Source organism: Pristiophorus japonicus, chromosome 6 (genome assembly GCF_044704955.1).
Source record: "Pristiophorus japonicus isolate sPriJap1 chromosome 6, sPriJap1.hap1, whole genome shotgun sequence".
Taxonomy (NCBI): Eukaryota; Metazoa; Chordata; class Chondrichthyes; family Pristiophoridae; genus Pristiophorus; species Pristiophorus japonicus.
Genome location: NC_091982.1, coordinates 52515958 through 52529533, shown reverse-complemented (window position 1 = coordinate 52529533; position 13576 = coordinate 52515958). Strand labels below are relative to the sequence as shown.

The following is a 13576-nucleotide window of genomic DNA, read 5'->3' as shown; positions in this document are numbered from 1 at the left end:
TACTGTACATGTCCATGTCTCTGAGCCCTACAGGAGGGCAGGTATTACTACAGCCCTGTAGACCATGAGCTTGGTGACAGTTTTGAGGGCGTGATCTTCAAACACTCTTTTCCTCACGTGGCCGAAGGCTGCACTGTCGCACTGGAGGTGGTGTTGGATCTCATCGTCAATGTTCATAGGAGGCTCCCGAGATAGGGGAAGTGCGACATCCCCACTGACATCTGGGAGTCCCTGGCCATAGACCGCCCTAAGTGGAGGAAGTGCATCCGGGAGGGCGCTGAGCTCCTCGAATCTCATCACCGAGAGCATGCAGAAATCAAGCGCAGGCAGCGGAAGGAGCGTGCGGCAAACCAGGCTCCCTGCCCACCCTTTCCCTCAACGACAATCTGTCCCACCTGTGACAGAGACAGTGGTTCTCATATTGGACTGTACAGCCACCTAAGAACTCATGCTAAGAGTGGAAGCAAGTCTTCCTCGATTCTGAGGGACTGCCTATGATGATGATGACATGCAGACACTGAGAAAGAGAGTGAAGGAGATGGAATGAATTGAGCTTAACCTGACGTATTTCACTAACCCTGTGACACAGAACTGTGAGTTTGATGAACTTTACTGGGGCAAGGTCTATCCGTTCGCTCACCAGGGGAGCTGCGCGGCCGAGTTTATTCTACGTCAGTTCCTCGCCCTTTCTCGGGAAATGTCACGAAGTTGTGAGTGTGTATGGGTTTTTTTTTGTTCCTGTTAAGATTTTCTGCTGGCCCGTTCATTTCCTCTCGCTCTGTTTTCCGGGTTCTGCCTGGCTGTGGATGTCAGTGCTTCCTGTATTTGTGAGCCAGTGTGCAGCTGGGAGGCGAGACAGCACCAGTATGATTCTTTAACATTTAACCGAGGGGGCGGGGGAAGGGCAAACAAACTTTCCAGTCGTTTTGAAGGAACATCTTTTTAAAAAAAAGTGGCCCAAAGATGGCTAAAGACCTTCCAGCAAAAAGTCTCGATAACATAGATCTTTCCTCTTTGCGGGTGAGTTGTTTTTAACCTGGCAGTTTATACAATACCAGTTATACATAGATTGTCAGAAACTGTTGTGGCTTCGAATTTATGAAAAAAAAGTTACTGGCAAATATGAATGGGGTTTGTTTATTGTGATGCCGGACCATTGAAATCTTGGTTGATAATCTCTAATGAATGGGGCTGATTTGAGCGACTAGTGTCAGACCTTACTGCACGACAGTGCAATCTGTCTGGCACTACTTTAAAAAGCAGTCTCTCTCACGTTAAATCGTGGAGTGCAGATTCAGTCAAGAGCTCACGGTCACTCCCCACAATTATCTGTCAGCATTCTGCCCTTGTTGCTTTTAATTGTTGCTTGAGTGACTCCTTACCTCAGCACGCAGCTACATACCACTCTATAAGGAAGATCGCTCCTGATGTTCGTTTGCAGAAGATCGCGATTGACTCAATAACTGGAGCCACTCTACAGGGAACTGATTGTCAACATTGAGTTAGTGAGGGAGCCCTCTTTCACGTTTTAATTTGAATGGTTGGGGAAACTTTTTGCAATCCAGTTAGAATTGGAATGATACACCTCTAATAATGTAGATTAATGAAGGAAATTGTTTTTGTTATTATTTCTTTAAGTGTCATTTCCTTTCCTCAGGATCCTGCAGGGATATTTGAGTTAGTCGAAGTGGTTGGCAATGGGACATATGGTCAAGTCTACAAGGTTAGATTCTGTTTCCTTTTCACAAAGAATGTGCTGCAAGTAGTGACTGTTGAGTTTAATCAATTTAATGCGGGCACTTAATTTCAGATTCTCATAAAATGTGTGCATTCATAAATTATAATCTGCATTATCCATTGTCATATTTTAATTTGTTTATCCTTCTATTATATGTAAGTGGAGATTTGGCACACCAGGACAACACACAGTCCTTCTATCTCTGGCGCCTGGGTCTGAATCTAGGGTTGCCAACTCTGGTTGGGTGTATTCCTGGAGGTTTCATGACATTCCCTCTCTACTCCAACCGACGCCCCCCCCCCCCTCCCCCCTTGGTCAAACAGCCTTTTTTCCCCATCTCCAATACTGTTATAACTAACGAGAAGAAAGAGCTAGAAATTCGCGGGCCGCTAAATTTTGAAAAGTTGAAAAAGTAGCGGCAGGTGCTAATGATTCTCTCCTCCAGTGATATTCCATTTTAACTCAAGTGTTAACCACTTCTCTTAGGGCGCTAAAGGCCGAGAGCGGGGCGTTAGCGGCAGAGCGCTAACCAATTTTGAGCGCATTGGTAACGGCAACAGAGGCTGCTTCCCTCACTTAAAGGGAAGGGCTGATGATGCTGCACAAGCTAGTTGTTGGCAGTTCTGTGTTGCCAGGCAACATGCGCGACTGCCATTACAGCCCCAAACACTCTCGCACAGTGGGGGGCTTGAACAACTTGCACCAGTGAAACATGACAAACTGTGCGCAGGCACCTGATTGGTGCAAATAATAAAGGCTGACCAACCTGAAAACCATTCCCTTTAATTACCGCTCCCCAAGCGGCCAGCCGAATTCACAACGTCTCATCTTGCTGGTGTTGTTGGCGCGAGGCGATACAGCAGGGGGCGCGAGTCAATTTTACATACGGGGCAATAACGGGGCGCTGTGCAGTTTATAATGTCACGATCTGCGAGATGCTTGAGGCCGAGGTGCTACGAGTTAGCATCAGTGCTAAACCGGCACTGAAGTTCGCGGGCGTCGCTGTGTATGCCACACCCGGTCGCTAACCCCTTAACGTCCCATTAGCTAACAGGGGGGGCTAAGCTACTGAATTTCTTTCCTAAAGTGTTCAATGAAGAAAGCAAATGTTTTTAACGGCTCGATGATTTCTCTCCCAGGTTTGTTTGCAGCAGTGTTCAGGAGATCAATCTTTAATTCCTGGAGAACTCCAGGACAATCCTGGAGGGTCAGCAACCCTAATCCAGTAAGACTGATGTGACGGAGGTCTCTTGTCTTGTGGGCGACCTTTGTATAATGGGTTTTACAGCAGGCATTGTCTTGCAATGCAAAACATAGAAACATAGAAAATAGGTGCAGGAGTAGGCCATTCGGCCCTTCAAGTCTGCACCACCATTCAATATGATCATGGCTGATCATGCAACTTCAGTACCCCATTCCTGCTTTCTCTCCATACCCCTTGATCTCTTTAGCCGTAAAGGCCATATCTAACTCCCTTTTGAATATACCTAATGAACTGGCCTCAACAACGTTCTGTGGTAGAGAATTCCACAGGTTCACAGTTCTCTGAGTGAAGAAATGTCTCCTCATCGATCCTAAATGGCTTACCCCTTATTCTTAGACTGTGACCCTTGGTTCTGGACTTCCCCTACATTTTCCTGCATCTAACCTGTCCAATGCCGTCAGAATTTTATATATTTCTGTGAGATCCCCTCTCATTCTTCTAAATTCCATTGAATATAATCCTAGTCGATCCAGTCTTTCTTCATAAAACCTCTTAATATGGCACAAATTCGCAATAAATTGGTTGTCTCCTTCACAGAGGTTAGTGGTAAGCTGGTGTGGGGAATCTAAATGTCATTCTGTCGCACAGGAAGGCTGGGGCTTCCAATACCTTAGAGACACCCTGCAGATCTTGGCCACATTGCTGACCCCGGGGTCATTTACACAGAGAATGCTGGGTCCCACATTTCCACAGGGGAGTCATGTCAGTATGAAAGAAAAGTTGGGTGGCCCAGCAAGCTACCTGATTTTAACTTTTTTCTTTTTCTCTCCAAGAATGTTGCCTTTCCCTCCGTGGCCACAATCTAGTGGGGCTAGCATTGGCCCCTCTTCAGTTTGTACTCTCTGGAGCCCCCTCTGCCTATCTCTGAACGTAACGGGTAGCCAGCATTCCAAGAGTGGAAAAGGACGGGTAACAGAGTGGGGTCTGTGTTGATCGTGTTCGCGCATGTTTATCATGCGCCCACCCGTCAACGGGACCAGGCAGCCTGAAACAGTGGGCAGAGGGTGACATTGCAGAGTGTGTGTCCGAGATAGTTTCAGTTCTTGTCTCTGCCTCTGCCTGCCCCATACATGCCGAATAACTGGTGAGAATGGTGAGACGGAAAGCCAAGGACGGTATGTTCCAAAATACTTTAAGTTGTAAAGAGACTTAAGGGGAGAAATTACCCTGCACCCCGATTGGGGGCGATAACTGTTTGGGGCTGGGACTTTTAGCACTTGACGCAGGAGTCCCACCCCGCCGCAGAAATGTTCTCACCGACTTCGAAGGAAGCCGAGCGCAATCTCGCGCACTCCACTTCCTTTTGGGGGGGGGGGATGGTAACCGGGGCTCTATTGGGGTAGTGAGGGAAGCGCTACGTGGATGCGTCACTTAGCGGTGACATGCTTCAGCACCCCTCCCCTGTGATTAAGGGGGAGGGCCGCTGTGCACTCTGCACCACCTCTGATGGTCTCCACTGGGCCACCAGGGCAGTGTGGGACTGAGCCTGCAGCCCAGCATCTAAAATGGAGTGCCGGACAGCATGATTGCGGCCTGGGCTGCCAACATTGAGCCGACCCAAGGTTCGGCAGGCAAGCAAGTATGACATCCATTTAAGGAGCGCCCCGAGAGCGGATGTCGGCCAGCTTCGCGACCCATGAAGCTGGCTTTGACATTTGCTCTTGTCAGACCGCGGGACAATTTCCCCCAAGGGGCTTTAAGGGGTCGCCGCGCACGGCGATGACATCATTGCTAACCGCGTGGCGTGGCACTGCCAAGGCAACGTCTCCGCAAACTCCCAGGAAACTTCCCGGAAGCTGATAGCGCCCCCCTCCCCCGGGCGAATAGTGCCCCCTGGAAGCGCTAACAGGGCTATAAAAAGAGGCAATTTTGTTCCTTTGGGTTAAAACTGTCTTCTGGATATTATGCTTAATGGATTTGGTTGTACTTCCCCACCCAATGGTGTGTTGTATATAGTATCAGATTGTAGTTTGTAGGTTCAATTGTTTAATTCATTCGTGCCAGTTGACACTAAAGTATTGGGTCCTACTATGTTAAGAACATAAGAAATAGGAGCAGGAGTACATTACTCGGCCCTTCGAGCCTGCTCCGCCATTCAATGAGATCATGGCTGATCTTCTACCCCAACTCCACTTTCCTGCCCTATCCACATATCCCTTGATTCCCTTAGTATCCAAAAATCTCTAAGAATTTTATATGTTCCAATATGCTCATTCTTCTAAACTCGAGAGAATATAGGCCTAGTCTACTCAATCTCTCCTCATCGGACAATGCCCCCATCCCAGGAATCAGTCTGGTTAAACTTCATTGCAGTCCCTCAAAGGCATGTATATCTTTCCGTACGTAAGGAAACCAAAACTGTACATAATACTCCAGGTGTGATCTCACCAAGGAGGAAGGCTCATTGAATATTTTAATACTTCGCTACCCAGTAGCAACATGCTATACTAGTCAGTAATATTGGGAATAATAGTTTTTATTTTACTCTTTTTTTAAAGTTATTTATTCGCTATTTTTATTTTACCTCACTTCACCTGTGCCAAGCAGCAGTCCCGAGCCAACCGTTCCCCATGCTAGCGAATTGTCCCTATTGCTTCCATCAATTTTAATCGAACAGGTATCCAGGTGGTTCCTGTTTGCTTAACAGCTCCCTCTAGTTGCCAGATTCAGGTAGGACATTTGCTGCCTGGGGATTCAATAGGTTTATATCCATATCCAGTTTGGACCATGTACAGTAGGCACCTCAAGTTGCTGGAGAAATATCACCAACGATGTCTCCGCAAGATCCTACAAATCCCCTGCGTCCTCATTCAGGCTAACATCCCCAGCATTGAAGCACTGACCACACTCGATCAGCTCCGCTGGGCAGGCCACATAGTCCGCATGTCAGACACGAGACTCCCAAAGCAAGTGCTCGACTCAGAGCTCCTTCATAGCAGATGAGCCAAAGGTGGGCAGCGGAAACGCTGCAAGGACACTCTCAGGGCCTCCCTGATAAAGTGCAACATCCCCACTGACACCTGGGAGTCCCTGGCCCAAGACCGCCCTAAGTGGAGGAAGTGCATCCGAGAGGGCGCTGAGCACCTCGAGTCTCAACGCCGAGAGCATGCAGAAATCAAGCGCAGGCAGCAGAAGGAGCATGCGGCAAATCTGGCCCACCCACCCTTTCCCCCAACGATTATCTGTCCCACCTGTGACAGAGTCTGTGGCTCTCGTACTGGACTGTTCAGCCACCAAAGAACTCACTTCAGGAGTGGAAGCAAGTCTTCCTCGATTCCGAGGGACTACCTATGATGATGATGATGATCCATGTCCCACAGATGCGTGGCACAGCATATTTATGCACAAGCGTGCAATGTGGCCAAGCTACCTCTGATATAGTGTGACACTTTGAAAACCATAGTCGATCAGTGAGATCGATGCTGTGAGCTCCCGAGCGATGGGCAGGCAATGGATGCGATTTTTCTGATCAGTTCCGGGAAATCCAAGATTTATCAACAACAACAACTTGCGTTTACGTAGCGCATTTATCGTCACAAACCATCCCAAGGCTCATCACTGGAGCATAATAGAAAACAACAAAAATTGACACCGAGCCAAAGGAGGAGACATTAGGACAGGTGGCCAATAGCTGTTGAAAGAGGTAGGTTTTAAGGGGTGACACAGGAGGAGAGAGAGGTGCAGAGACAAAACTTAGGGAGAGAATTACAAAGCTAGTGATTTGACAGTTTAAATCATCCAGCATTCAGCTGCCCATTCTGTGCATGTGCATTGCCATATTTATGCTTATCGCTATTTTTTTTTTAAATTGTTCTGGGATGTGGGCATCACTGGCAAGGCCAGCATTTACTGCCCATCCCTAATTTTCCTTGAGAAGGTGGTGTTGAGCCGTCTTCTTGAACCGCTGCAGTCCGTGTGGTGTAGGTGCTCCCACAGTGCTGATAGGGAGGGAGTTCCAGGATTTTGACCCAGCGGCGATGAAGGAACGGCGATATATTTCAAAGTCAGGATGGTGTGTAACTTGGAGGGGAACTTGCAGGTGATGGTGCTCCCATGCGCCTGCTGCCCTTGTCCTTCTAGATGATAGAGGTCGCGGGTTTGGTAGGTGCTGCCGAAGAAGCCGTGGCGAGTTGCTGCAGTGCATTTAAACGTGGTACACACTGCAGCCACAGTCATCAGCGAACATCCCCATTTCTGACCTTATGATGGAGGGAGGTACATTGATGCAGCAACTGAAGATGGTTGGGCCTAGGACACTGCCCTGAGGAACTCCTGCAGTAATGTCCTGGGGCTGTGATGATTGACCTCCAACCACCACAACCATCTTCCTTTGTGCTCGGTATGACTCCAGCCAGCAGAGAGTTTTCTCCCTGATTCCAGTGTGCCAGCTATTTAACCAATTTGAAGTAGCTGCATTGCAAATCGTACTTTTAAAAATAAAAAAGAAATCCACTTTTTATCGTGCTACACTGATTTGATTTCAAATCCGTCTGAATTTCAGATAACCATAACTAAATGTAAACTTGTACACACCCCATCTGGCTCACTTCTGCTATCAGATGTATGAAGTAACAAACAGTTGGGTCTCCGGCCTGACAGCAGACATCCAACAAGCTTGTTTTTCCTTCAGTCCTAATTTTATACCAAATGTTGTGGTCGTAGTAGAATTCAATTACTTTATGCTCAATTGTTTGTTCAAGATTGCTGTTTCCTTTCCCATACGACCGATTGTGCTATCCCTGGGTCCTAGTTCTCCACCTCGAGCTCGCTTTGAGTAAAGTTTAGTGTTATTAATGTATCTCATTTCTGCTTGCCTCAAAGCAAACTCGAGTTTCATCACTGGCTAACAATCGTTCCCGTTATTCGGACGTGGGACGTTTTTTGTCATTTATTGGCAAGCTCACCCGATAAGCTGCTCCAGAATGAGAACGGGTCACTTCAGGAGAGACATTTGTGACTCTGCCGCACGTGAGCAAGTAATGTTTTTCCCAACTCTGGGAGGAAATGGAGTCTCTTTTGCCTCTATGTTGGGGGAAGAATTTTCTGTGCAGTTGCAGAGAATGCAAGTGACTTGGGTGCTGGGGGCACGGGGAGTGGGGGGGCGTGGGGGGTGAGGGGGCCTAAGGGGGGTACAGGAGTTGCGGGGGCTTGGGGGGCAGGGGATGGGCGCGGGGTGGTGGAGGGGGCGCGGGGGGGGGGGGGGCATCAGGAAGGGTGGAGTCCAATACCCTCTGCATCCCAAAACCCAGAAGTTAATTTCAGTGCAATTATTGGACAAAATAGAATCACCCCATGTGGCTCTCTCCAAGCTTAACCAATAAAAATGTGTTTATTAGGTCATCTTCAGTGAAATAACAGAACTTTTAAGAAAAAACCAACTTGATGCAAACATCATAAAAAACCACAAGTTTCACTAATAGTCTGAGTCAGAATGTCTATCAGCTATTCCTGACAAAGCTAGGGAAATATTCACCAGATTTTTTGTGAAAATCTTAGTCAAGCAGTTTGTACCACCAGCTTTACCTGGATTTTGAAATCCCTTTCCCTTTTTCTGAGCTGGGAACATTAGCAAAATGCTTGCTTTAGGTGCGATTGCCTTGGGCGTGAATGGCTTGTCGGGTTTCATTGGGAAGTGTGAAGAATCGCAGCCGCCAAATGACAGATCTCCCCTCAAGGTTCCAGTAATGAGCTCGACTGTAAATGAATCACAAACATTTCCCTGAGCTGCTTCGCTATCAGATTACCAGCTCTGCACACAAAGGTTTGGCTAAATAGCAATGTTACATTGTCAGATGTGCAATCTTGGAGACAGCTAACTCCAAAAAGGGGTCCCAGCTTATCGCCCCACCCTCTTTTCCCATTGGACAACTGACATGTGCAGGTTTGACTTGAGCAGATACCAGGTGAGCAGCACATTTCACTATAAAATGATTGTATTGCCTTTATTTTCCTTACCACAGCCTCAGCATACACCAAGAAAGAAAGAAAGTCAGATTTGCATTTATATATAGCACCTTTCACGACCACTGGATGTCCCAAAGTGCTTTACAACCAATGAAATACTTTTGGAGTGTAGTCACTGTTGTAATGGGGGAAACACAGCAGCCAATTTGCACGCAGCAAGCTCCCACAAACAGCAATGTGAAAATGATCAGATCATTCTTTTTTGTTATATTGATTGAGGGGCAAATATTGAGCAGGATACCGGGAATAACTCCGCTGCTCTTCGAAATGTTTTTTTTTAATCCACCTGAGAAGGCAAACTGGGCCTCGGTTTAATGTTTCATCTGAAAGATGGCATCTCCGACAGGGCAGCACAACCTCAGCACTGCACTGGAGTGTCAGCCTAGATTTATATGATCAAGTTCCTGGAGTGGGACTTGAACCCACAACATTCTAGCTCAGAGGTGAATGTGCTACCCACTGAGCCATTATCATTAAACATTGATTTCATGGGTTAGTGCAGCAGAGCATCAGCAGTAGCTGTTGAATCCAATGTCCAACACAATCATGATGGTTGCAGGGTCTCGGATACACAAGTGTGTGTTCTCATACCCAGTCTCCAGGTAATCCTTCCAGTCCAATGCCTTAGAGTCTCCTCATTAGCTATATAATTGATATCTGCGTCAGTATAGTGTAAGGACCTATGCAAGATTACTTGGAATGTGCCAGACACCTTGATGTTCTCGAAGTCCAAGTCCAGTGTTGCATACCAGGCTCACTGATTACTAAATGTTTAACCTAGATCCTGATTGGCTTTGTCAAAGACATATGCCTTCCTGTATGGATCTGAGGCATGGACGATGTATAGAAGGCATCTCAAGTTGCTGGAGATATATCACCAACGATATCTCCGCAAGATCCTGCAAATCCCCTGGGAGGACAGGCGCACCAACATCAGTGCCCTCGTCCAGGCTAACATCCCCAGCATTGAAGCACTGACCACACTTGATCAGCTTCGCTGGGCAGGCCACATAGTTCGCATGCCTGATGCAAGACTCCCAAAGCAAATGCTTTATGCGGAGCTCCTTCATGGTAAACGAGCCAAAGGTGGGCAGCGGAAACGTTACAAGGACACCCTCAAAGCCTCCCTGGTAAATTGCGACATCATCACTGACACTTGGGAGACCCTGGCCAAAGACTGCCCTAGGTGGAGAAAGTTCATCCGGGAGGGCGTTGAACTCTTCGAGTCTCAACGCAAAGAGCGTGAAGAGGACAAGCGCAGGCTGCGGAAGGAGAGCATGGCACAACAGCCCCACCCACCCCTTCCCTCGACGAATGTCTATCTCACCTGTAATAGGGTCTGTGGCTCTCGTATTGGACTGTTCAGACCTCAAAGAACTCACTTTGGGAGTGGAAGCAAGTCTTCCTCGATTCCGAGGGACTGCTTATGATGATGATGATGACATTGAGACTGGCCCACTGAGAGGGTCGGTTTGTGTAGAACAAGATACAACCCCCCCACCCCCGCAACCATTTCTTCTTTTTGCCATAAATGTACCTTGGATTTTGTCCTTGGAGCTCGCACCCTAGGAGGAAAAATTGGAGACACTTTTTAAATGTCACAAGGCAGCCTGCATTTGGGTTTTGTTGTTGAACATAGATGAGGAAGATCCTTTTGCCATTGGTCCTGATGTAACATGTCTTAAGCTGAAGTTGGCATCCAGCAGTATCCACAGATACCGATATGAACCAGTTTTCTGTCATCTGCAAATTTTGAAATTGTGCCCTGTACATCAAAGTTCAAGTCATTAATATATATCCAGAGCAGCAATGGTCCTGGTACAGACCCCTGGGGAACACCACTTTATACTTTCCTCCAGTCTGAAAAACAATCCTTCACCCCGATTCTCTGTTACAATTTTCCCAGATACAGTTAAAGAACTTCAAGAATCCAAAACACTGTTATTTTGGTCTCAGAAAGTAATATTAACACTGGTAAAAATGCTGCATTGCTCTCATGCTGTTGATTTTGTTTTGCTTCTGAATTAACTTACATCTTCCAATAAATACAACCTGTAGTTTGGCCTTCATTATATTTTGAGAAACTCTACCCTGGACTTTAAATTCTCTAGCTAGTTCTACTGATGGCTGTTCAGTAAGCCTGCGAGGAAATGAACATGTTTTCCTGTTGAACATAGGGATATAGGAACAGGAACCAGCCATTGAGCCTCTCCAGCCTGTTCCACCTTTCATGGGATCATGGCTGATCTGTGACCTAACTCCATATACCCACCTTTGGCCCATATCTCTTAACAGAAATCTATCAATCTCGGAGATAAAATTAAAAATTGATCGAGCATCAATTGCCATTTGTGGAAAACTGTTCCAAACCTCAACCACCCCCGTTGGGTGAGAACAGTGTCGCACTGGGCTGTGATGGTCAAATAGCTGCTGATATCCGCTGTCTGGGCAAATGTCAGCAGGTATTTGACTGAAGAGGGCGAATTGGCTGAGGTACTCGAGGGCTCCCAATGTGTGAGGAGCAGAGCCCAGCATGAAGCAACACCTGCAGGATAGAGGAGGGCTGGGTTCTGAAAATATCTACATGATATGCTTATTATCCAGTTTAGTCACCTCTGAGAACTTCAGTAAATTTATTCTTTGACACTCTGCTGACTGCCTTCGTGAGCTGCATGCTGACTGATAGCATTTTGTAAAAAGTTCTCGAGCATTTTCTCCATTAGAGATATGACTTGAACCCGTCTATAATTCTCTGCCTTGAGCCTTAGTCCTTTTAATAAATATCAGGATTATCATAGTTAGTTTCCTGAACTCTAGGATGGACAGCACCTGTATTTATGCAGTTGGAAGAAAATATTAGTCAGAATCTCACCTATTTCTTCACTCGGTTTCTTGCAAGTTATAGGGTGTCACTCAGCTGGTCAAAATATCTTGCACTGCTGCAGAGTTGGCGTCAGGTGATGGCACAGATTTGTGTTGGCAAGCACCACTTAACCTGATACAATCATTTGGTTGATGCCATTAAGTCGAATCATTATTTCTCTTTCAACACTTCTGGCATGAATTCTTTGAAGTTACGTGAACAGGAAACAAGAGGTTAGCTGTTAGTTGCTACGGTCGCTGGAGAGACAAAAGTGTGTGAAGTTTGATTTGGCCACTTGGTTGGGAAACAAGTCATGAGTCAACCAGATAGTTTTCTTGATGCCCGCATGGATATTACAGAACCTAGTTTGAGAAATATAGATGGCATATACGGAAGTGCAATCAAGAGTTTATTCAGTATATGAGGAAGTCCATGCCTGTGGCTGGCATGTGTTTACCAAACAGCACTCAATCATAGAAACAGAAACATAGAACCATTCGGCCCTTCGAGCCTGCACCACCATTCAATATGATCATGGCTGATCATTCACCTCAGTACCCCTTTTCCGCTTTCTCTCCATACCCCATACCGTTGCTATAGTCCCAAGTATTAAAAGCAAGATTGAACAGTGGGTGGCCTTCAAGGAGATGGTTCGGGTACAGAATGGACACATTCCTATAAGGAGGAAAGGAAGGTCATCTAAAGCTAGAGCTCCTCTGGATGGCAAAAGATTTTAATGAGACAGAAGAAGGAGGCTTATGATATTTGTGAGGTTCATAATACAATAGAGAACCAAGCTGAATATAGAAAGTAAGTAAAGAGGAGATCTAAAAAGGGAAATATGAAGGCCAAAGAGAGAGTACGGGAATAGATTAGTGGCTAACATAAAGAACCCAAATGTCTCTTATAAACATATAAATAGAAACATGTTAGACAAAGGAAGGCTGAGGCAGATTAAGGATCAACAAGGAGATATTCTTGTGGATGCAGAGGGCATGGCTGAGGTCCTAAATGAGCACTTTACATCTGTCTTCACTAGAGAAGAGGATGGCAAAAGTAGCATTAAAGGAGGAGACAATAATGATATTGGATTGGATAAAAATAGATAGAGGAGGTATTTAAAAGGTTGGCAGTCCTCAAAGTAGAAAAGTCACCTGGTCCGGATGGGACTCGTCCGAAGTTTCTGAGGAAAGTAAGGATAGAAATTGCAGAGGTTCTGGCAACATCTTCCAATCCTCCTTTAGCTTTGGGAGTAGTGCCAGAGGACTGATGTTTAAAAAAGGGGAGAGAGATAAAGCCGGCAACAACAGGCCAGTCAGCTACACGTTGGAGGTGAGAAAGTTTTAGAGATAAGAATCCGAGACACAATTAATTGGCATTTGGGAAAGTATGGGCTAATAAACGAAAGCCAGCATGGATTTGTTAAAGGCAAATCGTGTTTGACTAAATTGATTGAGCTCTTTGAAGTAACGGAGAGAGTTGATGAGTTTAGTGTGGTTGATGTTGTCCATATGGACTTCAAAGGTATTTGATAAAGTACCGCATAATAGACTAGTTAGCAAAATGAAAGCCCATGGGATTAAAGGGACAGTGGTTGTGTGAATACGGAATAGGCCAAGGGACAGAAAGCAGAGAATAGTGGTGAACTGTTGTTTGTCAGACTGGAGGGAAGCATACAGTGATATACCCCAGAGCTCAGCATTTGGTCCACTGCTATTTTCAATATATATTAATGATCTGGACTTGG

The 13576-nt window shown here is 46.2% G+C and overlaps 1 protein-coding gene across 1 annotated transcript in view; it reads left to right on the top strand.

Annotated features, from left to right (window-relative positions):
- Window positions 1–960: 960 nt before the first annotated feature.
- The window catches only part of LOC139265663 (mitogen-activated protein kinase kinase kinase kinase 4), a 421183-nt gene continuing 408567 nt past the window's right edge, over window positions 961–13576 (top strand). Inside the window, exons 1-2 of the mRNA XM_070882863.1 lie at window positions 961–1020; window positions 1658–1723. Coding sequence (XP_070738964.1) covers window positions 964–1020; window positions 1658–1723 — 123 coding nt within the window. The 5' untranslated portion in view covers window positions 961–963. The remainder of the gene's footprint in view (window positions 1021–1657; window positions 1724–13576) is intronic.